At 34.3% G+C, this 26,871-nt stretch overlaps 1 protein-coding gene across 1 annotated transcript in view; it reads right to left on the minus strand.

Annotated features, from left to right (window-relative positions):
• Nucleotides 1-3,591: 3,591 nt before the first annotated feature.
• The window catches only part of RSRC1 (arginine and serine rich coiled-coil 1), a 385,609-nt gene continuing 362,329 nt past the window's right edge, over nucleotides 3,592-26,871 (minus strand). The window contains exons 8-10 of the mRNA XM_032262404.1: nucleotides 12,091-12,197; nucleotides 5,538-5,690; nucleotides 3,592-4,914 (exon numbers count right to left, since the gene is read on the minus strand). Of these exons, the coding sequence (XP_032118295.1) occupies nucleotides 4,822-4,914; nucleotides 5,538-5,690; nucleotides 12,091-12,197 (353 nt within the window). The 3' untranslated portion in view covers nucleotides 3,592-4,821. The remainder of the gene's footprint in view (nucleotides 4,915-5,537; nucleotides 5,691-12,090; nucleotides 12,198-26,871) is intronic.

A 26,871-nucleotide genomic window follows, 5' to 3' on the forward strand; every position in this document is an offset into this window, starting at 1 on the left:
AGGAATCCAGAACGATTGTGAAGGGATGATGGAGGGTACTAGCAAACATGCAATTTATCCTAATTACAAATTGACTTTTTAGTTCAGTATTTTGAGATGGAGTTTCACCTCATATCTTAGACTGGAGTGCAATGGCACGATCTCAGCTCACTGCAACCTCTGCTGCCCAGGTTTGAGCAATTCTTCTGTCTCAGCTTCCTGAGTAGCTGGGATTACAGGCTCCTGCCACCACGCCTGGCTAATTTTTGTATTTTTAGCAGAGACGGGGTTTCACCATATGGGTCAGGCTGGTCTTGAACTCCTGACCTCAGGTGATCTGCTTGCTTTGGCCTCCCAAAGTGCTGGGATTACAGGTATGAGCCACCACGCCTGAAGCCTAGTTCATATTTTAAAAGATTATAAAAGAGAGCCTGAACTTTTACTGTTTTTTTGCACTGTGAGATGACAAGCCTGAACAAAAATACAAGATGCTAAGGAGAGAGTGTCAGTTCAGTTCATCACTCTTTGAGAACCACACTGGGATCATTTTGCCATTCCTTCTCAAGACCTAAAAATAAAACGGTTACATTGTTGAGTTTAAAGTGTTGTCTTAATCCATTGGTAGCCTTTATTTCTTGAAAACTGACCAATAGCTTTGGAAGGAGAGCAATAATAGGTGCTAGTTGGTGGATGCAGAATGATTACATCAACACATTTTGAAATATTTATACAAAAAAAATCAGACTAGAAAATTTCTGTGCAAGAGCAAGACTAATAAAATCTCTGCTTCAATTCTAGCCCCACTGTTTAGTTCCTAATGGAATAAAGAAGGCACCACATACAGTGTACTTCCCTATGACATTTGAAAGCCTCTGTCAGCTCAGAGCCATTTGGAGATATAAATCAGAGAAACCAAAATAATTTGGTTATAACATGTATGTATTTATTTATTAATTTTTGCACTGGCTCCAAATAGCTTGAGCAATTTAAATAACCAGACTGCTAAATAGAGTTCTTATTTAAGATGGGCTAATTAATTCTTCATTAAAACACATTTATTGAGACCTTCTCTATGTTAGACATTAGGCCAGATTCTGGGGAAACAATGGTAGCAAAAGTAACTTGGAAATATATCATGACAGTACTTGCTTTAATTTAGAAAAAACTCACCAAATAGAGTTGAATATATTAATCAATGTCCATCCCTATGACAAAATGTTAAGATAATTACAGAATTTAGAAAGTGTTCTTTCTTATATCCATTTGTTTTCCTGCTGTGCTCTACCAACTCAAATGTTTTCTTATCAAAATTTTTCCATTATTCTATAAAGGTGTTCCAAACAGTAAGGCTTACAGGATGGCATTAAAAAAGTTTCTAAATAATCCAAGCATTGTATCAGTTGAGTAATGGCCAAGAGTTGATTTAAAATCTCTTGTAATACAAGGAATTTTGGGGTAGGGAAAGGAGGAAAGAGTAACATAGGTACAAGCATTTGAGGTAAACTCATCTAGAGTTTAGTGGCTAAAAATGTCCTATGTCTTATTTCATTTCTAGTTTTTGTTACTATCTTATTTGCTCAATTAAAGATTTTCACTTGATGCTCAAATCAAAGGAAAATCTCAGGAGGAACCTAACCACAAGCAAATGAATTATGTCTTTTAGTTCCAAAACCATGCTTTCTATAACAATACAGATAGAATAACAAGAGAGTAACGGAACACACAGTGGTCCACATGGTTGTGCAAGCCCTTACCGGCAGATGCAGTTCTTTTTTTATCAGCATTGAAAGTCTCTTTTCAGCTCCATTGCAGAATCTGTCATCTTGGCTGACAAGTGGTAGTTTTCAAGATTGTTGACACTTGTGGCCAAACGAAGACTTATCTTATTCAGCTTATTCTCTACCAAAAGAAAGAGTCAGAGGGTTACTAGGAACCTGAAATTTTGCCTGGATTTTTGATGATTGACTGAGCAGGTCCACTTGAGTCTTTCATGAGAGGGACTCTCTGTCTTATGTTAAAACTGCAGTAGTTCCCAGCTTTCTAGAATAGCTATCAGGAAGATATAAGTGGGTGACTAGGAGTTCCTGGGGCTCCAGCTTTCTTGCCCTTCAAAACTCAGTTTGGTTGTGATTTCTTCCATGAAGGCTTCCTTAATTTTTTAACTTAGAATAATTTCTTTCTTCTTTGCAACTCCTCTGTCACTAAGTGCTATATCTCTGACATCATTTACATGTCTGGGCTTCATAACCAAGCCTCTTGAGGACAGGATCCCTACTGGATTCAGGTGTGCATTCCTCAAGCACATCTTACTGTGACCAGCATGAACTAGGTACTCAAAATGATATTAACGAATAAATGGGTAAATCTGACTGTGAATAAGACCTGAGATTTCTCAGTCTACTTACCTATGAGTAGACGGTAGATCACTAATTGCAGAGCAAGTGAGGTTTCTTATGACCTTGGCAGGGAAGAAGATCAGGGAAGGCTAAGGAAATAGCTGCAATGGCAACTACTGACCATGGCAGTTCAAGAACACATATAAATACATTCAAGTTGGAGTGCAGTAACTACTTGTTCCATATTTCACTAAGATGTCTATTATGTCAAACGTTCCCTTGGTATAAGTAGCAGAAGTTTCTATGAAGGGCTTTCTTTTATGTCGTTTTACTGAAAAATCAAAGTAGGCAGGTTTGTTATTGGTATACTCATTTCACATGTGAGGATGCTGAAGCAAAGGAGGTGAATGACTCAAAGTAGTCTGTGCACATATCTTTAACTCTTTGCCTCCTCATAGCTAGAGAGTGCCAGGAAAAATGCTCTTATTTCATTCTCCTTGAGGATACACTCAGTTGTCAGAATAAAAACTCAACTTGTAGTATCAGTATCCATCATTTTGTTAGAAATCAATGTTTCAAAAAACACTGAAGGTCTCATGTATGTCCAAATTATTATCATTAATCAAGTAACATGAAAGGGATTATTCTCTTTTATAGATTCACTATATAAGGATATTGAAGAAGGCTAGCTTGAGTTAGGCAGTATATTTGATCACGTTCTATGCAGTCCTTTTCATTACATTTGATTTGGCTTGTGTGGTAATACTGTGGTCTCTGATAGGAATGCAGGTAAATGAAGTTAATAGTGTATAAAAATGAATCATGTTGAAAATCAGGGAGGAGGGAAGTAGTCACTGAGTTCCTGTAGCGACCACAGTTTAGTTCATTTAAAAATTTTGATTTTCTAACCCCATGAAAAATTTAGCTTTAAAATACAATTCTGTCACAGTTCAAGCTTCTGTATTTGGGGTACTTGCCACAGAGGAACATTGATATTAAATATAATTGAAGGAGACCAGATTTTCAAACTTTTATAGATAAGGAATATCATGCATATTGAGAAAAGTACCTAGCCCAGCTTCTCTGGAGAATCATTAGTGGCCCAAATGGCAACCCATATCCTTGCCCAGACCACTAAAATATACTTTCTAATAAGGTGATAGTACTTCCATAGTTTATAAATTATACGAAGTATGAAATACAAAATATTTCATAAACTGTAACCCCCTTTTTAAGTCTAAAATTGTATACATCTATATTAAAAACCACACAAACCTCAGTTCATTTGTGGCACTTTTATTTACAGCTAAGGAAAAAAGAAAACTAGCATCTATTTAGAATGGGAAAGCATGTTTGTAGTAAAACAAATATTTAACCATCACTTATTTTTCATACGATTTGCAATTGACTATAAGTTTTATATTTTTCATTTTCAACAGAGATTTGATTTTTAATAGTCCCAGAAATATAAAGAAGATGGCTTTAAAATGTCCTATATGTTGGGAGTCCTGCCCTGAAGACTTTTTGTGCTTATCTTTTTTTCTGAGCTACAGTCTTCACAGAAACTAAATTAGCATGACTGGACAAGAGAAGAAAATAGAAATGGGAAATATTCATGTCAGCTGTTAAAAAACAGTTTTGTAAAGCAAGGCCTAAAAGTCCTTATCTCTGGCATGTTCAGTATGGAATGCATAGTTGATTGTCATTCAGCTGCTAGAGAAAGGTATTCTACAATGGCAGATAACCTTATCAAAACAATTAGTTGGCTTTCTCCACAGGGAATAGCAGTGGGTTAAGTAAGACTGAAGTGAGAGCCCTTATCAGTTTTCTCAGAAATGATTTCTCAGTCATGGGTATCTGGCCAACTAGTTAGGTCTAGCATAAACATGTGATTTCTAAGACAATGAATTGAGATTGCTAACATGTTGCAAAGGAGCATCTAGTAGAAGCTGATCTCTAAGCAAAATCATCAGTTTATTAGAGTTTCAAATTTTTTTTTAATAAACATGTTAACATACACATTCTGCTTACATTGTTTAGGGTGCTTTTTATTGTGCCTAAAAATTTGCAATAAGGTGAAATAAAATATTTAAAAATGGTTGAATACCAGATGGAAGATGAAATCTCATATTTATAGGATGTAATTCAATATATGCATAATTAATCAAAATTGTGTCTTTAAATAACATCTTGACATTTTTTGAATTGTACTAAGAAACACTACTATGTACCATTCATTTTAACACTGACCTATTTATGACTAGTTTATGACATTTTCATGCAATCTTAAATTTTATGTTTTAATTTTCACAATGTTTGATTTAATTCAAATCAACAAATATTCAAGCCTGCATGAGAGACAAATGAAATGAGACTACCTTTATATATAATCAGCAAAATTATTTTTAAGAGTAAAAAGTTAATATTGGGTTTTAAAAACCTAAATTTCCAATGTTACTGCTAAATCCAATCCAGTTATATATATATACACACACATATATGTAACTTAGGCCACAGGACTGCCCATTAGTCTTTCTTGTCGGAGAGCAATTAGCCTCTTGAACCATCTTTCCTCAGCATCAGCTTTCTCAATAAATAACTGAAATAAAAAAAGAAAAAATGTTATTGTCTCCCAATAACTTGAATTTGACCAAATATGACAGAAATCATCTTTGTACAATGTATCTCTCAACACAAGATTTGGATACTGTTTAACTCTTGATGACCTCTTAAATGATGACTATCTATCTAGATTCTTGGAGTAAAAGAGCTACTTTTATCAACATAATTGGTTAACAATTTTGTACCTTATATTCATGAAGTTTATTTCCTACAACTTTTCCAAAACACAGAGGAATTACACCATTTCATAGAAGATAGCAAAGTTAGACATAGAAGTTTTAGTGCTAGATTTTTAAACAAACACTTCTCATGGCGCTGATCAATTCAGAAAAAAAAAAAAAAAAAAAAGCTTCTCTTTTTCTATTTTTCTTAACCATAGACAGAATAATTCGACAAGTTAGGCAACATGAGTTGGACCCTACTGTTTTCAATATGGGTAACAGTTCTAAAGGCCTGGGGGCCAGATGTCTATTTTTGGCAAGGGAATATGAACCTGTTTCCTCCAATGGTCTTCTTGGTCTTAGCACAAAAGGATAACAGTTTGAATTAATTTCAGTTAACTCGACTTCAACTGACTTTCTTAAAGTTTAAGGATCTTACATTTGGATGGGCCAGGGAATTGTCATCTTGGTACTTGATAGCAGTAGGGATGCTGCTAGGATCTATTTCTTTTTCAGTACTGGGTGGTTCAACAACTGCTGATGCTGGTCCTGATGTTGAAGTTGCCTGTTTCACTTCATTAGGTTCCACTGACTGAAAGAAACAACACATGTTATTCAACACCATACACAATTAGAGTGTCACTTCAATAATATTTCTGATTTTGAATAACAACTGTTCAATTAGTCTCCTTTGAGATGATATTCATCTCCAAAAAGGTCCTACTTTTTGTATTTGTTTGTTTTAGAAACAGTTATTGTATTTTTGTATTTGTTTGTTTTAGGAATAGAGTTATATATAGAAATAGAATATAGAAAAAACTATATTGTATTTGTTTAGGAATAACAAACACAAAAATGCTGAGAAAGTATTCATCATTTCTTATGATGAGCATATTTTTCTTAAGAAATTGGTACTTATGTGCCTATACTATTGAAATATACATATATTTCATATATCTAAAGTCTATTAATCCAAACAAGCTTGAAACAAGTCTCTTCTAGCACTGAGTTGGCCTCTTTAGATATGAAAAGTAAATTCAAAGGTTATCTTTAAAAATATATCCTTATTGACATATAGAATTCATATACCATACAATTTACCCCTTTAAAGTACATAATTCAATGGATTTTAGCATATCCACGGAGTTGTGCAATTACCAGAATCGACTTTAGAACATTTTCATCATCCCCCACAAAACTTCCTAACATTAGGTAATCAGTACCCATTTCTTCCAACCTTTCCATCCTAGGCAACAATTAATCGCATTTCTCTATGGATTTACCTTTTCTGGACATTTCACATAAAAGGAATCATACAATATGTAGACTTTCATGACCGGTTCTTTAATTTAGTATCATTTTTTTTTTTTTTTTTTTTGAGATGAGTCTTGCTCTGTCGCCAAGGCTGGAGTGCAGTGGTGCGATCTTGGCTCACCACAACCTCTATCTCCCAAGTTCAAGTGATTCTCCTGCCTCAGACTCCCGAATAGCTGGGATTACAGGTGCGCACCATCATGTGAGGCTAATTTTTGTAATTTTAGTAGAAACGGGGTCTTGCCATGTTGGCCAGGCTGGTCTTGAACTCCTGAGCGCAAGTGATCTACCCGCCTCGGCCTCCCAAAGTGCTGGGATTACAGATGTGAGCCACTGTGCTCAGCTACATAATGTTTTTAAGGTTCATCTATGTTGCAGCATGTATCAGTATTTCATTATTCTTTATTGCTAAATAATGTTGCATTGTATGGATCTACCACTTTTTATTTATCCCTTCATCAGTTGATGAACTCAAAGGTTGTCTTGGAGCTACTTAAAACATTAAAAAATATATATAAAAGTTTGAAAAAAAGGTATGATATATCTTTGGCATAAAATGAAATTCTAGGATTTCTTATACCATCATGCAAACCATAGACTCCCAATTTATTCCATCTTTACTGAGTATTCGCCATGTGCCATGCACTGTACCAAGTGTTGGGGATACAACTAATGAATCATTGTTTCTTCCTTAAAGGAGCCAGAAGGCTGGTGCTTATTCAGCTAAATATCAATATATTCTTCCCTGAGAAAGAAGGCCAGGGGGTGACTGATTAGCAGCAAGGTTATACGGATAATATGAAATGGATTAGATGAGAAGCTGAAATTAAAAAGTAAAATTAAATAAAAACAAGAATAAGAGATTAATTCTGTTATGTAGCTTTTTTTAATATACCTATTTGTTCCACACCTATTGTTTTTCAATTTCCATTTCTTTTAACTTATCTACTTCTGAATATTTCACTTCTCTGAACAAAACCCAAAATGATGTCACTGGGAAAAATATAGAGAGAATAAAATATGCATGAATTAAACTGTTCTTATGTCAATTTGTTTTGGAGTTGGAAATCCATTTATTTAACCAGTATTTATTGAGCACTACTAATTGCTAAGCACTTGGTGTGCAGGCAGAATAAAATAGATATGGTCCCTGTCCCAAGCGGTTGATTACATGTTGCCAATGGAGTTGACAGATTATAAATAAATTCCAAAATAATACATAATCACAAATTGTAGTATATGCTATAAAGGAACATACAAGGTGGTGACAAAGAATGATGGGGATCAGGAAGGGAAAAACATCTACTTTAGATTGGGTGGCTAGGGATAGCTTCTCTAGGAGGTGAAATTTAAGACCTGAAGACTTAGAAGGAGTCAGGCATGTGAAGAGGGAGCACAGTTTTCTGGCCAGAGGGGTGGGGTATAGTGAGCAAAAGGGACAGCGAGATACTGCAGCCCAGAACTTGGGGTATTTCTTCCTTAATTCAGCCACACCACCACTCTGCATGGGTGTCACTTCCAAGCACCACAACAGGAAAATGCCCTCAGGCAGAAAGTCCGGTAACTGTGGGGCTCACCTTTTACTTCCCTTCTCTAAAGGATCACCCTCCTGGGCTGCCTATTGTTACATTCCTAAAAACAATGCCTCACATATCTTGTCAAGTTCTACAGCTGTTTATAGTGGGAGGGCAAATTTGGTACAGTTATTCTGTAATGGTCAGATGGTCAGTAGCAAAAGTCTACTTAATTCTTGAAAAATATTGTTTTGGCTGCTGCATAGGTCCTGGGCTAGGAGAAATGCAAAAGGAAAAACAGGAAGAACAACCAGAGGGCTACTATAAACGTTATAGAATGAGATGATGATTTGGATTTGGATGAGTTGGAGAGTTGAGAGGAGACAAGTTCTGAGCTATTTTGGGGATGATGATATCAAGATCCATTTCTTTTTTTTTAAGGCATGTATTTTATTACATTAAAATATACCAGTTTAAAATTTTTTATTTTAATGGAAGCTGATCAGCATTCATAGGAGAGATTTATTCCCTTGTGGACAAAAGGGCTAGATATCTGGACAGTCATGTACATTTAGGAATTTTAGAAAGAGAAATGTATTCTACAAATTGTTTTCAAATGTTAAGATGCTTATGAATACGAAATCTAACAATTGAAGCCAATGTTAATGATAATATTAACTTTTATAGACATTTAAACAAATATTTATTTGATTTGTTTTGGAAGCTTTATTCTTATATTTAGGAGCCAGTAATTTTTTCACGAGGTCTCAAACATTTGTATGTCTCCAACACACTGGGCCTAGAAGGCTTGTGGACTTAAAGGGATGTTATATTGACCCTTTATACAACTAAGGACATTTAAAAGGCCCAATATTCTGCATAGGGGAAAGTGGGAAATATGCTAATCCAAGAGGTTTAGGACATTGATTTTTCATAGTCTATACTGCTTTACGGAGACTATAAGAGCATATCGTTCTGTGTATCTTAGCCATGGAGTGATAGGGCTTAGCTACAAGATGCTATCCATGTTAAACTGCCTTAAAAAGATGTGTAGTACTATTATTCTAGTAATTAAAGATGTGGATACCACTTCTGCAGGTAGCAGAGATAAGATTCTACCATATAAACTAAGCAATCTCATTTTGTTTTTACCTACATAGTACATTGATGATTTCTTCGAGAGGTACTTACACGTAATAGAAGGTGAAGCTCTCAGAGGTTAGATCGGAATATGAGTCTGCCTGTCTGTCTATCTATCTATTTGAGATGGAGTCTAGTTCTGTTTCCAGGCTGGAGTGCAGTGGCGTGATCTTGGCTCATTGCAATCTCTGCCTCCCAGGTTGGTTCAAGCAATTCTCCTGCTTCAGCCTCCCAAGTAGCTGGAATTACAGGCACGTGCCGCCATGTCTAGCACATTTTTGTAGTTTTAGTAGAGATGGGGTTTCACCACGTTGGCCAGGATGGTCTCAATCGCCTAACCTCATGATCCACCCGCCTTGGTCTCCCAAAGTGCTGGGATTACAGGCTTGAGCCACCGTGCCCTGCCGGAAGTTATTTATTTAATAATGGGCAATTAAAAATTTTGTAGAGAGAACCACTAACTGCTTCTTTATTTAAGTGAGAAAAACTGTAAGAGAAAATTTTCCCTTAACTGTAAAACAAAACCTCAAAATGGCCACTATGAAACATCTGGCGTTGAGTTGCGCTGCCACCTGGTGGTTTACTTTGTAAAAATTAGTTCTAAAATTGCCTTCTAAGTGGGCCAAAAGACCATGCTGCACAGGGTTATTTACCCATCTTTTCTACATAGGTGGGTATCTGCCGGATACAACAATATTAGGGTTGAATAACTGATACTAAATTTGAAAACAAGCTGCATCTTGGTTCCTCAAGTTAATGACATATCAAGGACTATCAGATTCCCTATTTACTCAGACAAGAGAAATATGATTTCAGAGAGTTAAACTAGTTAAATCAATATGTGTTGCAGGAGACACAGTGTCTAGCATGTCACTAGTAATAGTCACTTCTCTGGTAAAAGCTCCCTAGCTTAATTAGTGGAATTAATACAGCTAAACAAAGATTGTACCAACTGAAGGGGCGGCCAGCATAGAAAAGCCGTTTTTTAAAGATACAAACTTATATCAGTGTACAAAACTGCCCAGGAGAAAAATATGTTGAAACTAGGGTCATGGGTAATTCAGTCCTCAAGAGAGTGAATCCTTGCTATGCATGAGGAATAGTCCATCATATCTCTCTATGATCTGGATAAAAGAGTCCACAAGATAATTTACCTCCTTTTGCTAAGTAATCTTCTCATAAATAATTCAGCTTCTTGGGCAACCCGAATCCTTCCCTTATATTGCAGATACAGATATTTTAGAATCTAGGAAGGGATATCACTTTATAAAGTAATAAACTGTCCCTTTGTTTTGTATTTCAGTCAAGTGTGAATTTATTCATTGGTAGACTATCACTGGTCTTCTGATCACTTTGAAGTGTAGTGACTAATAAAAGTCCAGTAAGACTTTGGACTATTGTACATTCACCAAGATAAATGCTACCTTCTGAAGCTTTCTAGCATGTTCTCCTGTTGGCACCACTTCCTACCTTTCAATGCATACTTTCTTGGAGGCACTGAATTGAAAATAAGTTTAAGGGGAAAAATTAACAATTATTACACCAAGCAAGAAAAAGTTGTTTAGTTAAAACCCAGCGTGTATCGACTATGGAGGAATAAGCATTTCCACAGAATGAAAATGCTGGTTTATGATAAGAGAATTCAATAAGAAGGGGGAGGTCAGGTTAAACTTCAGAAAACCAATATGAGAAAAAAAAGTTTCAAAATGAAGTATAGTAATTCCATTAGGATACATGAATAGCCTTATAATATGTAAGAATAATATTAAATAAAATGGGCAACTTATGAATGTCCATTTCACAGCTCCATTTTTTTTAGGAGTTGTGGTGGCAAACTACCAAAAGTTCAAAGGAAATGAACAAAATGGCAATGCAAGTACCACAGATTATCCAGGGCTATCTAGCCCTATGCCTGGCATATGCTCAATACATCTCTCCTGAATAAATTATTTAAAAAGTATATAGTAATTGAAAAGACTTTCATCTGACTAAGTGCTAATGGAAACAGGCCAATTTTTGCCTATTAGGTCAGTAAACATGACAAACTTGATAGGATTTGGTGTTAACCAAGATATCTGTGGGAGGCAGATATCTCCTTGAACTTTTGGGTGGGACTTTGAATTGGTTGACTATTTTCAGGAGGTTACTTGGAAACACGTATTAAACAATGTTAACCTTTAACAAGCAATTCATCTTAAAATTTTAAGAAGATAATAAACATGTATGTAAAATCTCTGAAGTTACAACTATTTATTTAAAATTAGAGGAAAAATAACCATCAGGAGGTATCAGCAGGGTATTATGCAGCCATTAATACAATTTATGGATGTAGAATATTTTAGAGTGTTAATTTCAACCATGTTTTTGTTGTATGAATGCTATTAAAGAATACATGTATTTCCTCGAATGCCTTTTCTCACTTCAGTTAGGTTTCCTATAGAAACCTAATTCTTAAAAGCAGTCCTACTAATGAATGAAAGAATACCTGTGTGCAGAAGGTATTCAGGGCAAGAAAAAAAAAAAGAATATCTGAAATATTCAATGGATATAAAATATCAATCAAAAGCTCCTCTACCAGAGCCAAATAAGTGATAACCAGCTGGGCAAAGAATGAAGATATATGTGATAATATGGATATTAGTTTTTATCATTAAAGCCCTTTGTAACTTTTCTCTAGCAATGTCAATTCAAAAGGCAGATGTATATGTTTGAAAAGAATATCATATATGTTAGGAAATGTGTATTACTGTTATAGAACTATCATGTTGACATATTACTTTGTCTTCTTGGTGAATTTAAAAATAAAAATGACATCAGACACATTTTAGAGTATTTTTTAATGCAAGTTAAACTTGTATTAAAGTGACTTAAGTGATTCTCATTTGTTTTCTCTCTCTTAGCTACATGGCTGACACTCTCTTGGCCTACTTCATCTATTAGAAGAAACACATATGCTTCCATTAACAAAGCATCTCTTCAGTTAGAATCCAAAGATTTACTTATAATGTGTGGATAAAAACTTACCTTTTTGACTTCTTTACTTGATCTGAATGTCTGCTGAACAAAAGAATCACTTTCAATAGCTTCAATTTCTTTTACTCTTTTTACTTGTTCTACCAGGGTGGCTTGGTCTGAAAAAGAGGGTATAATGTCAGGGTATTTTGGTCTGAGCTTGTTAATAACACTATACCTAAGTAATGTTCTTTCTTTCTATGAAGAAATTTTACTACTTATGAAATTTGATTGGATAAAAGGACATAAGCTACAACAAGAAACTCTTTTGTTTCTGAGATCCATAAATATAACATTTCTATGAACTAAGACTCATACTCAAAACATAAAACACTTCTAAGAAGGCACTGCTACAATGATCTCAGCTAATCTGGTGGGAAGGCTTTTTCTTAAACTTTTATTTTAACATTTTATCATGAAAATACATATAAAAGTAATAAGGGCACAGTGAATCCACCTGTACCCAATGTTCAGCGTCTATAACCATTAAATTTCTGTTATTCTTATTTAATCTATCTATATCTACATCTCAGTTTTTTTGGGTAGATCTGAAATATTTAAAAGTAAATCCCAGGCATCAGACCATTTTACCCCTAAATATTTTAGTAGGAATCTCCAACAGATAACAACTTAAAAAGAATAATAATTTGACTATAATTTTCACAACTAAAAATATTATCAATAATTCCTTAATTTGATTACGTAGTCCATATTTAATTTTCACTGATTGTAAAAAAGTCTTTTTACAGTTGGTTTGTTTGAAATAGGATCCAAACAAGGTCCACACATTGCAATGGGTTGATAAGTACTTTAAGTATCTTTTTATCACTTTGAGTCCACTGTCTTTCCCTTTCATTGCCACTTATTTATTAAAGGATCTAAATCACGTATCTTGTAAAATTTCTACATTCTGGATCTGGCTGATTTTATCCTCATGATGTATTTAACATGTTCCTCTATTTCCCCTGTTTTGTGTAAACCACTAGCAAAATCTAAAGGCTTAATTACATTAAGGTTCAATTTCTTTTGGTCAAGAATACATCATAGATGACGCTGTGTAATTCCTATTACATCATATCAGGATGCACGTTTACTACTTTTAGTGGTTAAGATTGATCAGTGGGGACAAGGTGAGTCAGTCTGACCCCTTAGAAAGTTGTCCATCAATCTTTCACTTAGTAAATTAGCAACATTGTTTGTTGCTTTGAGTCATTATTTCATTAGAGGTTGTAAAATGGTGATATTCTATCATTCTTCCTGCATTTATTAGCTCTCATTCTTCTATAATAAAGAACATTTCCTCACTGCATATTCAGTGACTGTGAAATACAGCCTACATAGGAAAGTCACAATAAATGTTTGATTCTTTCTCTTTATTTATCAATTTTGGTCCAAAGGTGACAAAAGATGAATTTCATGAATTCATGAATATTTGTTTATTTAATGTACTGCAGTCCATGGTAGTCATTTTCTTATTTTGATGCTTCAAAAGCTTCATTTTTGGGTAGTGGGGTCCTCTTGAAGTTGGTTCCTAAATCCTTTCAATATAATCTCCAGTAGTTATGGCTTAATAAGAGTTTTAGGATCATCTTGAACAGTTTCTGTCCCAGAGCTGAAAATAGCCATTTCTCCAAAGAAACCAGTCTCTTTATAATGGTAAATGATATTTACAGACAAAAATCTACATACTAGGGGTATTTAGTTAGCATGAGTTCATGCTGATACTACCAACCAAATTAAAGATTTTAGGATTATAAAAGTGTTTCATTTTATATTTGTTTATCTTTTCTCTTACTGTAAAAATTGTAGACCCTAATGAAATGACCAAAAGTATTTGTTTTTCTTAATATGTGTATTAATTTCAAAAGAACAGGAAAAATATTACTATTAATAACAAGGTGTAATAACCACAGTTTAAACTTCCGTTATGGTCTCTGATTTTAGGATTTATTCCACTGCTAAAATGCCAAAATACTATGCTCTAAAGTCATAAAATAATTCTCTGCATAATTATGCTATCAATTTGATATACAATTAGGTTTATTTGTTTCAGTTCACTGAAAAAATTTTTTAGGTTTTGCTTTGTGCTTAATAATAATTTTTTAGTTGCAAAAAATATTTACATGATTCTAGGGTCAAAATTTAAAACATTCAGATGTCTAGACTGTCCCTAGTTCTCACTTCAATCTAGAGGTAATTGTTTTTACTAAGTGTGTGTTTACCCCTCCATTGTTTATTTTTGAAAATATAAATACGCTTACATAAAATTAGCATACTACATACTGCTATGTATATTACATTTTTCACTTAATATTTCTTCAATCTCACTCCATAGTAGCTAAGAGAGTTCTATATTCTGTTTTATAATTACATAGTGTTCTATTTTATAGTTTAATGACAGTTTTTTCCACTAATGCCCTATGGATGGTTAGTTGTTTCTACTCTTTTGCTTTCATAGTTACTGCTTTAATAAATAGCCATTGTGCATGTGTAATTTCGTATTTTTGTATTTTCTTATTTTTATATTTCAGTTTTTTCACATGCTAGCTGGGCAGAAAAAATGTAACATAATGACTCACATCCTTGCTGTTTAAATTCATTTTAGGCTGTTATGAATACACAATTGAATTAGGAGCGACTGTATACTTAGCTAAGACACTTAAAAATTTTGGGATTTAGGGCTCATGGATAATAGTCACATTTACTTAATAATAGTAATAACTGGTTTGATATGAAGGTGGAGTATTTTGCAAACTAACTTTTATAGGAGCTTTATTCTGAAAAGGTTAAATGTTGCTATATAGATGAATATAAAGAGTATTAAAGGAAATTTGGTTTCATATATTCAACAAAAATATTATCTGACAAAATCTTTGTCTCAACTTTTGATCAATAACAATTTATAATTATACGGTGTTATGTAAGCTCCAGTCCATTTATAGGAAAGATGGCTTTTATGAAGATGTGTCCCTGACAGCTGAAACCAGTATTTTCTCTTGTGAGAAATCACATGAGAATGGAATGCTTGGAAGTAGCAGCTTCCACAGCCAATACTCCCATCTTTGGAAAAATATATCTTCCCACATAGTAAAAGCAAGCACTGTCCAAGTGTGCCATGTAAGAGTAAATAGTCCCACATGCTTTATACAATGAAAGCTCCTCTACATTTTAATTATGCAATGTACTAATTAAGCACATGAAATGAGAGAAAGTTATTTGCCCAGCTAATTTATTAATATTAACACATCCCATATAAGCATTTTTAATTAATTATATGTATAATAATGTTAATATAGCAGAGGAAAGTCATAATGGGTACTATTCTGTGTAATCCAGCTTTAATGTCAATATGAAAATATTTGTTTGTACAGGTGTTAATTTCACTAGGATTATTTCACAGTCACTTATTCCCAACCAAAAGACATTATTTCTGACTTCAGGATGATATCTCATATGAATGAAATGTTGGACCTCTTGAATTTTTTCTCTAAACATATTCTCTATTTGGAATGCAAAGGACATCATTAGTATTAAATGTCAGAGGTGACCTCACAAACAGTACTTGATGTCTAAAGCTTGCAGTGTTTGCAGCTTTAAATTTACACATACAACCAGCTTCTGATACAAATAAAAGTGTTATCATAGAGGCTTGTCAAAGCCAGTATGCTTAACAAAATAGCATTGGAAAAATTATAAAGGAAAGAAGGAGAAAGATTACAGAAAAACAGGACACTATCTTTGTACTTCTTTAAAGATCATTTCAGAACTAACAAAGTGACAGAGCAGACAGGAGAAAGCCAGTTTGCCTTACTTACAATACCAAAATACACCAACACAGCTTTTGTATTTCAATGTGGGAATAATTTTACTGGTTGTAAGAGGATGATATTTAAATTACAATTTGAAAGATTCACGGGAGATTTACATTTTCGGCTTTATAATACCTCAGCTCTATCCTGTATGAAAACAGACATAAAAATGTTTCAAATTGCTTCTTACTCAAAATTCTAACGTCAGTGTCCACAAATGTATGTCTTGAGTATAACCCTGTCATTTTGGGAGGTAGAAAAAAACACATCAATAATATACATAATAACATTGTTTTAAATTCAGTTTCTTAGGTTATTCAAGTCAATTTGTCATTTAACAATTTTGAGCCAATTTTAAGATTGGGAAAATGTAATTTAATGAGTTATTGTTTATATGGGCTGCATAAATGCCTAACACACACATAGTATCTTGTATTTATTAGCCATGAAGTAAAATTAAAGACAAGTAACAAAGTTACTGGGAGAATTAGTATTATAGGATATTTTAAAACATTTACACGGTAAACATGAAGGAAACATAACCATTAGCACCTGATGATTTTTTAATAAACACATTATTGGTAAATAAAATGACTTCCATATGTTGTTTGCCAGATGTTAACAGAAGGGATGTATACTTCATAGTAAAATAAAAAATAATAAAATCAGAAAGCCAAGTCATTATAGACCACAACAATCAATACTAACTCAAAGTATAGAAAATCATTTTCCTTTTGTGATGAAAAATTTAAAAAAGTATTTTATTAGTTACTGTTGATGTTATAATTGAAAAATTAGGATCTCCTGCTTCAAGTTATATTTGACAATTTCATATTTTATAACATTTACAGAGTTTTCTCTTAAAATATTATCAAATGTTATACAAATTTTAAAATTAATAAATAAAGATGAGAAGGTCCAATATAAATCTTTCATTTGAATTTTAGTTTTTTCACACTGCATTTGTAGATTACAACATAAACCAATCTTCTCTAACAGCAATACCAGGCTGAGAGCTGCAGATGGCACTATTGCTCCAGATGTGATGACAAGTAACAACCACAACTTCAACTGACTCCTTTTAAATATTAATATTTTATGAATTTCCCCAAAGTTAAAATCCATTTTATGTTACAAAAAATTTGGGTCAGTTGGCCCCACAGTTACTGAGTTACTTATGTTACTATTCTTGAAAAAATTATATACTAATAGTATTGCTACAAATGCATGAATAATACAAAAGATTATCTTATTTTCATATTAAATTAACTCAAATTTTAGCCAAGAATGAAACATTTATAAAATTCCTTTTTATGTTATAAGACACATAATAAAAAACCTCTGAAATGTAAAGCATTTTCAAGTGCTTTACAAGAATGAAAAAAAAGCAAACAGCAATACATTTGTATAGTAAAGCTGACTATTCAATACAATTTGAGAACAAACAAAACATCTCATAAAGCTTACTTGGATTTTTAAAGTTTTAAAGGTAATTTCTCATGAACACAGATTTCAAATAAGTGATCACATTCAATTGTTTTCTCTTTCAAAACAATACATTTTAAATGTTTCATTCAAAACCCATACAAGGCAAGCATTATAAATCCATCCAACTCCAACATTTTGAGGTTGTTCATGAGACCAATATTACCAAGAACAAATTTCCAGAACTGATAAACACAAATAATTTAAAAGATGAGAAAAAACTTAAGTGGAATAGGGCTTTTCTATTAATCTTCTGGAAGCTTATGCTACAGGACCATGTTATGAATGCTGATGAGGCTCCTGAAGTGTCTCTGAAAGCAACTCTACTTGGAAGGGATCCAAGACAAACTCACCTTAAATTGCTTACTATATCAGATTAAGTAATAGGAATAATGTTAATGTGACTGTACCAATGAAGAAGAATTTCTGTTAAATATTTCAATAAGTGCAAGTGAGCTGGGCATCAGGCTAGGCTTTATTAAAAACAAAATCTACAATGAATGTCTCATTCAGCTCTTCTCACCTGGAATGCTCTCACCTCTTAATACTCCCTGTCATTTAAGGCCATGCCTGATGTCTACCTTGTGATGATGCCACTCCTTGCCACCTGTGAGGAAGAGAGGGCCTTTTCTGTAATTCATTTGGTTTTTAGCATATGCTGCCTTGCTAATCTCAAGGAGTGAAAGCTTCTCCCCAGCTAGAGGGAACATATCTCTTTGTGTCACCTCTAGAACTTAGTGGAGTGTGCTCTATTATTTAGTAAGCAGTCAATAAACATTTGTTGAATAACTGAAAATTAAAGGGCAGTAAAATTGCCATTAAAAAATAAAACTTCATGGAAGAAAATGTCAAATTATAAAAAGTTTGTGTAACTAAAAAAATTAGGCTGTGCCTGGTGGCTCATACCTGTAATCCCAGCACTTTGGGAGGCCAAGGTGGGAGGATCGGCCAAGGTCAGGAGCTCGAGACCAGCCTGGCCAACATGGTGAAACCCTGTCTCTACTAAAAATACCAAAAATTAGCCAGGTGTGGTGGTAGGCGCCTGTAATCCCAACTACCTGGGAGGCTGAGGCAGGAGAATTGCTCGAACCCAGGAGGTGGAGGTTGCAGTGGGCCGAGATTGTGCCACCACATTCCAGCCTGGACGATAAGGGCAAAACTCCATCTCAAAAAGAAATTTAAAAAGACATTAAAAAATAAAAAAAGATAAATGTCTTTCAGTGGTGAGTTTTAAGGGCTCTGGGTTTGAGTGATCTGGGTTAAACCCTGTCTTGGCTGTGTACTAGCTGTGTGGCCTTGGGCAAGTGGTTCAAAGTGTGTTGATCTTCACTTTCTCATCTATGGCATGGAGATAATAAATGCCTACATCACAGGATGGTTGAGAGATTCCCCCCTCTCATCTTCCCTCCCTCCTTCTCTTTTCAAGTAAGTGAGCACAAACAATGTACCAGGCATTGTTTCACATACTAGGACTTGGAAATGAATAAGAGTTTCTTCCTTCATGAGCTTATGATTTAATGGGGGAGATAAATAATAAACAAGTAAATAATATAATGTCAAGGAAAATATAGCAGGCTAGAGGGCTAGAAAGGAGGAAAGGAAACTATTTCAGATGGGGTAACCAGAGAAGAACACTCTGACATGGTGATATTTCAGAAGGCAAAAATGGCATGAAAAGGCAAGCCACAAAAATCTGGGAGTTGATACTTGTGCTCAGCACAGGGGTAGGGAAGCATTAAAAGCACTTAAGAAATGACAGCTGTTCATTTAGTAATAGTACTAAAGACATGGAAGTTGGCTAAAATGTTCTTACATAAACCTCTACATTTCTGACAGTATAGTTTATAATAAGCAGGCAATATTTTTGAGTTCAGGTAAGCAGAAACTGGCTTTAGCTCATACATCTTCTGGTAAACTTGTGGTGTGGCAGGATATGGAAATGATAGGAGGAGGAGAGAAAGAGTGGAAGCAATGGTGGACCAGCCTGCACACATCTATAAGAAGGCACAAAAGGCCCAGCTGAATTTTATCACGCAGCAAGACACTGGAGGCCCCCATGACTCACTGAATGCTGTGGGCTGAGTAGAGAAATGGTATTTTGCTGACACATGGTTACCCAGGCTTCAGTGACTCAAGAGATGGAAGACCCTGTCACTTCCTACTGAATATCTTATAACACAAACTACCCAAAATGACAGTTATGTGGTAGAACACATGTTTTAAAGCAAACATGTTTTGTTCTAGAGTGTGTGTGTGTGTGTGTGTGTGTGTGTGTGTGTGTATACACAGAAATTTTTGTTTTGATCATCGATACATGTAGTATCTTTCCAGTGGGGAAGGTCATAGAAGTGAATTTTTCATTTAAGTCATTGTTTAAAAGGCCAGATAAGCTGTTCTGGTAGCAGAAGCAGTAACAGCAACAGAAACTTAAGGCACTCTGTGCTGAGAACTTCACATGGATTACCTCATTTAAATATAATGACCATGAGGAATAGTACTGTTATCCTCTCTGTAAAGATGAGAAACAGGCCAATAAACCCTGTAAAGTGACTTGGCCACTGTCACATGGCTAGCTGGTGGTAGAACTGGGACTCAATTCCTGAATTGTGACCTAGTCATTATTTTTCAGTCAAATGAATTCTTTACCTACTCCTGCCAAGCAACAAATTATTTTTCCCCACTCCATTTACAATAAATAGTAAATATTCTTGGTATTACCTTTATTCTGCATTTTAATGCTTACTCTTTCAGTAAAATACAACACAACTTTATTTGTAGGGGATATATATACACACACACACACACACACATATAATATACATATATAATATCATACTCTTCTGGCATTATCTTGAGCTAGGTTACAGATGTGTATTTTCAGAATCTTTAACATTTGAAAATTTTAAAGAGATATATACATATCCCTTTAAGCCTGCAAACAACCTAAGTAGGAAATTGTCACTTTAAGTTGCTCTTTATTTACTGTTCAGCAATCGTTACAAAAACAAGAATGGTTTCTGTGAATTTGGTTAAACCAATAACCACTACATAGTTCCAAAATATAGACTATTGCCTTATGCTTATTGCAAATGTAATCAACATAGGTAGTTAAATCCACTTTAATAGAGTGGTAAGAATTCATAATCCCAACAAAACTAAAGCTACTGGAAGTTTTCTTATTTTAATAGGGTAGGAAAAAGGAATATAGTCTGAGGTATACCAGATTAATAGGTCAGAATACAAATTCTGCAGTTGCTGTTTGCTGTCCATTTTAATTCTAGAATCCTTATTGACTCTAATTAAAATTCTGTAGATGGAAGAGTTGTATGTTTCTAAGGAACTTGCAGTGAATGCTGTCTGCCAGCCATCTCCAAACACCCCATAACCACACACAACTCGCCTGTCAGGAGAGCTAATGCAGACATCGCAGGGCACACCACATTTGTCACTGTGGCTAATATCAGAGATACGCAGCTCTTTTTTCTTAGCACACAAAAGCAAGATATGTAATTCAATGCTCAATTTACCCTTGTCTCGCAGGAGATTTTTCCCCGCTAATTGATAGAAATTAAGCCATTAATCAAGCCACTAGCCATCATTCAAACCAGGAAAGATGAATACAAACTTTCATCATAACCACCTTCCCCATTTTAGTGTTCATTAGCATTAATTTTTAATGCAATTATGCTATTCTTTTACGCTGAGCTCATAAATTACTGCTCTTTTGTTGCTGGCTGGCCTTGTAAAATCCAAACTAATGCTCTGATCTTAAAGGCAATTACTAGGTTCTTCTATCTTTTATATCTTTGCATCCCCAATAACCTTTATATATAATGAACATCCATGACTGACTATGCCTGTTTTTTAAAATGCTTCTATATAAATCTCTATGAATATATAAATGTAGTCAAATGTCTAAAATAAACATGTATATACACATACCACATATATTACAAAATACAGACATTAATATAAAAATAAGATCTCACAAAGTCATATTGAAGTTCAGGTTCAAATAAAAAGTTACGATTTCTCATGATAAAAACATAATTCATTGTTGTATTAAAGTTATACTTTTTATGAGGAATTAGAGAAAACAGGAATATTAATAGTGGCTAATTATTATACATATTTGCAAGGATGGAATAACTACTAAAAACAGAAATAACAACTTTGAATTTCAAAAGCCCTTAGTTCTTTACCCAAGTTTACTGTCTCATGTTTAAACCCTTATTTTTAAAAAATTGTGTTGAACTTGAAAATCAATGAGAAGGAAATGAGGGATATCAGAAGACTGGAAAAACTATCTAAAAGAGTGTTTTTATAAGCACATATAATAACTCCAGAGTCTTGTATTTTACAAAGCGGATGTATCGGTTTATTAGAGAATGGTAGTAAAATGAAAAGAGAGAGTTTCCAGAAATAAATATTGAACCCAGAGGCAACTAGTCTACTTAGTTCTGTATCCTACAGAAGGCAACAAGATGTATTCTCCTTATATTCCCCAAATAGCATTGATTAGAGTTATTCCTATGTGCAAAGGAGATTAAACAAAAAAACCTCCAACTCTCTTCTTGCATCATCCCATTAATGTCTTTGCCTTTGTTTACAAGTTTTTATGTCTGGCCACCCACTAGCTAGAGAAAGGGTACATTTATGGCATTAATATTAATTAACTAAAACTTCCTGGAAGATGTTAGCGGTGCTGATGTTGGTGCCAGCCCAGTTACCCTTGAGTTACATAGTTGCAACCTACCTCTAACACCATGGGACTGGGAGTATATTCAGAAGTGGGGAGTATATTCAGAAGTCTTTTACCAACAACGACAAAAAAGATTTTGAACTATTAACTTCGTAGGATACAGACACTGTGATGACTGACTTGAATTAATTTTTATTTCCTCTCATGGTTATTTACTAGCTTTCATCTTTCATAAGAAGTCCTACTTGGATTAGAAGCAGTTAGGCTAAATTCTGTAAGGACTGGATTCCCTGAATCAGAGGACTTGTTATGCAAGGAGAATCAGACAGCCTAAGTCTGAGTCTTTTGTGATCTGTTCCTCTATGATGTCAGAAGCAAATGGATATCTAAAATAATAATATTTGAACATTAGTCAGTATAAAGTTATAAGTTCTAATACCTCTTGTAAACATATTATGTTTGCTCATAAGCTTAGAGAAAATAGTCTATGGTCCCATGTGCCTTAATTTCTCGGAACAGAGCTAATAAAAACACTGGGGTTCAGAAATAGGAATTAAAATTAATTTAGTTAACATGTATTTTTGCCATGTCCTAGCTAGGTGTTGGAGATTTCTCGATGAGATTTCCAATTGCTCCCTCAGAGTTCATTGGCAAATCAAACTAATTCTTATTTAGAATTTTTATTTGCAAGCAGTTAAGACCTGACTATTTGTTGTGGGTAAGTATAGGGATTTGTTGTATTTGCAAAGTGCCTCTGCATGTTTCACTTGATCCTAAAAGATCATAATTTTTGGTAATAAATTATATACTCATTTCTAAGTTTAAGACATACTATTAGAGCTAGAGCTTGTATATGAAACCAAGTCTTAGTACTTCAAATATCCTCTATGCTTCCCATTGCACTAGGTGACTCTGTAGCCTTTTAATCTTAACCTTACATGATTAACGGTTATGACTGTATGTGCTTATTTATCAATTTTATATACAATTTTGATTAAACAGAGGTGGAGTAGGGAGGATCACAGCAGATGGGAGATGATATTAATTTCTCTTTGCTAAAAGCAGAGTATTTTGCTATAATATCAATAATGAAGTGCATCATATAAAATCAAAAGGTTTAAAGAAATCACCAAATACTTCAAATTGCACTTAAAGTATAGCTAATAACTATACCATCAAAGCATACAATTTGATGAGTTTTGGTATATGTTAATCCTGTGTTATCACTGTAACAATCAATATACAGAACATGTCTATTGTCACCAAGAATTTTACTGTGTCTCTCTGCAGTCAACTTCTATCTCTACCCTGACCCCAGCGAACCACCAATCTGCTTCCTGCCATTTTAGATTAGTCTGCATTTTCTAGACTTTCATATAAATTGCATACTCTTTCATATCTGATGTCTTTCACTCAGCAAAATGTTTTTGAGATAAATCTATGTTTCTGGGTACATCTGTAGTAATGCTAGAATTCTATTATATGAATATCTGTAATTTTTTAAATCCATTCACCCGTGGATGAACATTTGGGCTGTTTCCAGTTTCCGGGTTTTGAGAATAAGGTTGCTATAACATTCATCTACAACTCTTCGTGTGAACATGTTTTTACTTCTCTTAGATAGTAAATACTGCCCTAATATTGAAATGGTTGGGTTGTATGGTAGATATAGGATTAATTTTATAAGACACTGCCAAACTGATTTCCAAAGTGGTTATAACATTTTATGTTCCCAACAGCAGTGTAGAAGAGTACTGGTGTTCCACACCTTCATCAATAGTTGGCATTATCAGATTTTAACTCACAGCCATTCTAATTAGTATACTGTATTTCACTGCTGTTTTAATTTGTATTTCTCTGATGACTAATGATACTGAGCAATTTTCATAAGATTATTAGCCATTCATTCTTTTCTGAATGATCTGTTCAAATCTATTCTACATTGTTTAATTGGTTGTCTTATTAAGTTATGAGTTCTTTATATATACTGAATTGAAGTCCTTTGTCAATACGTATTGCCAATATTTGTTTTCTTTTTTTGTTTGTTTCAGATGGAGTTTTGCTCTTGTTGCCCAGGCTGGAGTACAATGGTGGAATTTTGGCTCACGGCAATCTCTGCCTCCTGGGTTCAAGCAATTCTCCTGCCTCAGCCTCCTGAGTAGCTGGGACTATAGGCATGCACCATCAAACCTAGCTAATTATATATTTTTAGAAGACATGGGTTTCTCCATGTTGGTCAGGCTGGTCTCAAACTCCTGATCTCAGGTGATCCACCTGCCTGGGCCTCCCAAAGTGCTGGAATTACAGGTGTGAGCCACCACACCCGGCTCTCTTTTTGTTTCTTAAAAGTATCTTTCAAAAGGCAAAATGTTTACATTTTTTGTGCCTTATCCAACAAATCTTTGCCTATTCAAGGCTGCAAAAATTTTTCTAGGAGTTCTATAGTTTTAGCTTTTATAATTAGGTTTATAATACATTGCAAGCTAATTCTTATGGGTCCCACATTTTTCTGCTGTGAAACTCAAGCTAATTGTTACATATGATATGAGGTAAGGATCAATGTTTCTTTTCCTCAGTGAGAATATCTAGTTTTTTAAATATTATCTTTTGATAGTCTTTCCATTCCCAATTGAATTGCCTTGGTAGTTCTGTTCAAAAAAAAAAATTTTTTTTTTTTTTTTTTTGAGACAGAGCTCTGTTGCCAGGCTAGAGTGCAATGGCGCAATCTCACTCACTGCAACCTCTGCCTCCTGAGTTCAAGCAATTCCTCTGCCTCAGCCTCCCGAGTAGCTGGGACTATAGGCATGCACCAACACACCCAGCTAATTTTTTGTATTTTAGTAGAAATGGGGTTTCACCATGTTGGCCAGGATGGTCTCAATCTCCTGACCTTGTGATCCGCCTGCCTTGGCCTCCCAAAGTTCTGGGATTACAGGCATGAGCCACCGCACCCAGCCTTGTTGAAAATTAATTGACCATATATGTGAGGGTTGAACAGGATCTCTCTACCCTGTTTCAGTGTTCTATATAAGGAGTCTTAAAAAGTTCATGGAAAATGCACACTATAGAAAACTGTATGGATTTCAATTTTGTTTGCATCAAAATAAGCTTATACCAACTTGTGTAACGTGTCTGAACAGGATCTAGCTTGAGGGACTAAGAAGGATAAAACATGAGTTTGAAAACAACCTTTATCAGAATATGAATTCTGCAAAAACTGAAGCAAGAAGAAACATTAAAGTTATAATGAAGCTTGGGTGAAAGAATGGCGAAATCACTGATGCTTTATGACACGTTTATGGGACAATGTCCCAAAGAAATCAGCAGTTTACAAATCATTTTAAGAAGGGATGAGGCAATATTGAAGGTGAAGCCTGCAGCAGCAGACCAGGGACATAAATTTGCAAAAAAACATCTTGTTTGTGTCCTAATTGAAGAGAACTGATGATTAACAACACGAACAATAGCCAACACCACAGACATCTCAACTGGTTTAGCTTACATAATTCTGACTGAAAAATTAAAGTTAAGCACACTTTCCAACTGATGATGGGTGCCAAAAATGTTGTGCTCACATCAGCTGCAGGCAACAGCAGGGATTTCAATGGAAATTATAAACAGGTAAGATAAAATTCTTCAAAGAATTGTAACAGAAAATGAGACATGGTTTTACCAGTATGATGCTGAAGACAAAGCACAATCAAAGCAATGCCAACCAGGAGGAAGTGGTCCAGTCTAAGTAAAAGCAGACTGGTGAAGAGCAAAGGTCATGGCAACACTTTTTTGGGATGCTCAAGGCATTTTGCTTGTTAACTTCCTAAGGGCCAAAGAATGATATATGTACTTATTGAGAGTACTTTAAGAAAACTAGCCAAAGCTTTAGCAGGTAAATGTCTGGGAAAGCTTCACCAGAGACTTCTTCCCTCTATGACAGTGCTCCTGCTCATTCCCCTCATCAAACAAGGGCAATTTTGGGAGTTTTGATGGGAAATCATTAGGTATCCACATTACTGTCCTGATTTGGCTCCTTCTGACTTCTCTTTTTATTTCCTAATCATAAAAAATCTTTAAAAGCACCCATTCACCCTCAGTTAATAATGTGAAAAAGACTTCATTAACATAGTTACATTCCCAGGACCCCTCAGTGTTTTAGGGTTGAACTAAATGGCTGATACCATTGCTTACAAGAGTGTCTAGACCCTGATGGAGCTTACGATGAGAGATACAGTTTATAATTGTTATCTTTTAATTCCATTTCCATGAACATTTAAAAGTTCCCTCCTATGTCTATCCTTATAGTAATATACAGTCTTGATTACTGTAGTTTTATATAGTAAATCTTAAAACAGGGACTATAAGACATCTAACTATTCTTTTTAAAAATTACTTTAATTATTCAAGGTTGTTTTCATTTCATATAAAATTGACTTCGAATAGAAACTTTGTTCCTACTACTATATGTTGAAATTTAGTATTAGGATGCAGTCTTATATATAATAAGATATAATTCCAGAAATAAGTTGAAATACAAATGATTAATAAAGTAAGAGGCTTTTCATAGTTTATTAGGTACAACACTTAAAAAATACCTATTACTTAAATCAACTTTAAAAATAGTTTCTGCAAACAGATCAATTTATAAAAATGTTATTGCTCACGAATAGATACTACTATTGCAAATCTTTATTTCTTCTGATTTTAGAGCCAAAAATTGAGTCATGTTCATGTTACTTTATAAAGGAGTTGCCACATAAGAACATAATGGTCTAAATGGCTAAAAACAATGTTGATACCAAG

The sequence above is a fragment of the Sapajus apella genome, unplaced genomic scaffold (genome assembly GCF_009761245.1).
Source record: "Sapajus apella isolate SASKATOON/1434 unplaced genomic scaffold, GSC_monkey_1.0 scaffold4, whole genome shotgun sequence".
Taxonomy (NCBI): Eukaryota; Metazoa; Chordata; class Mammalia; order Primates; family Cebidae; genus Sapajus; species Sapajus apella.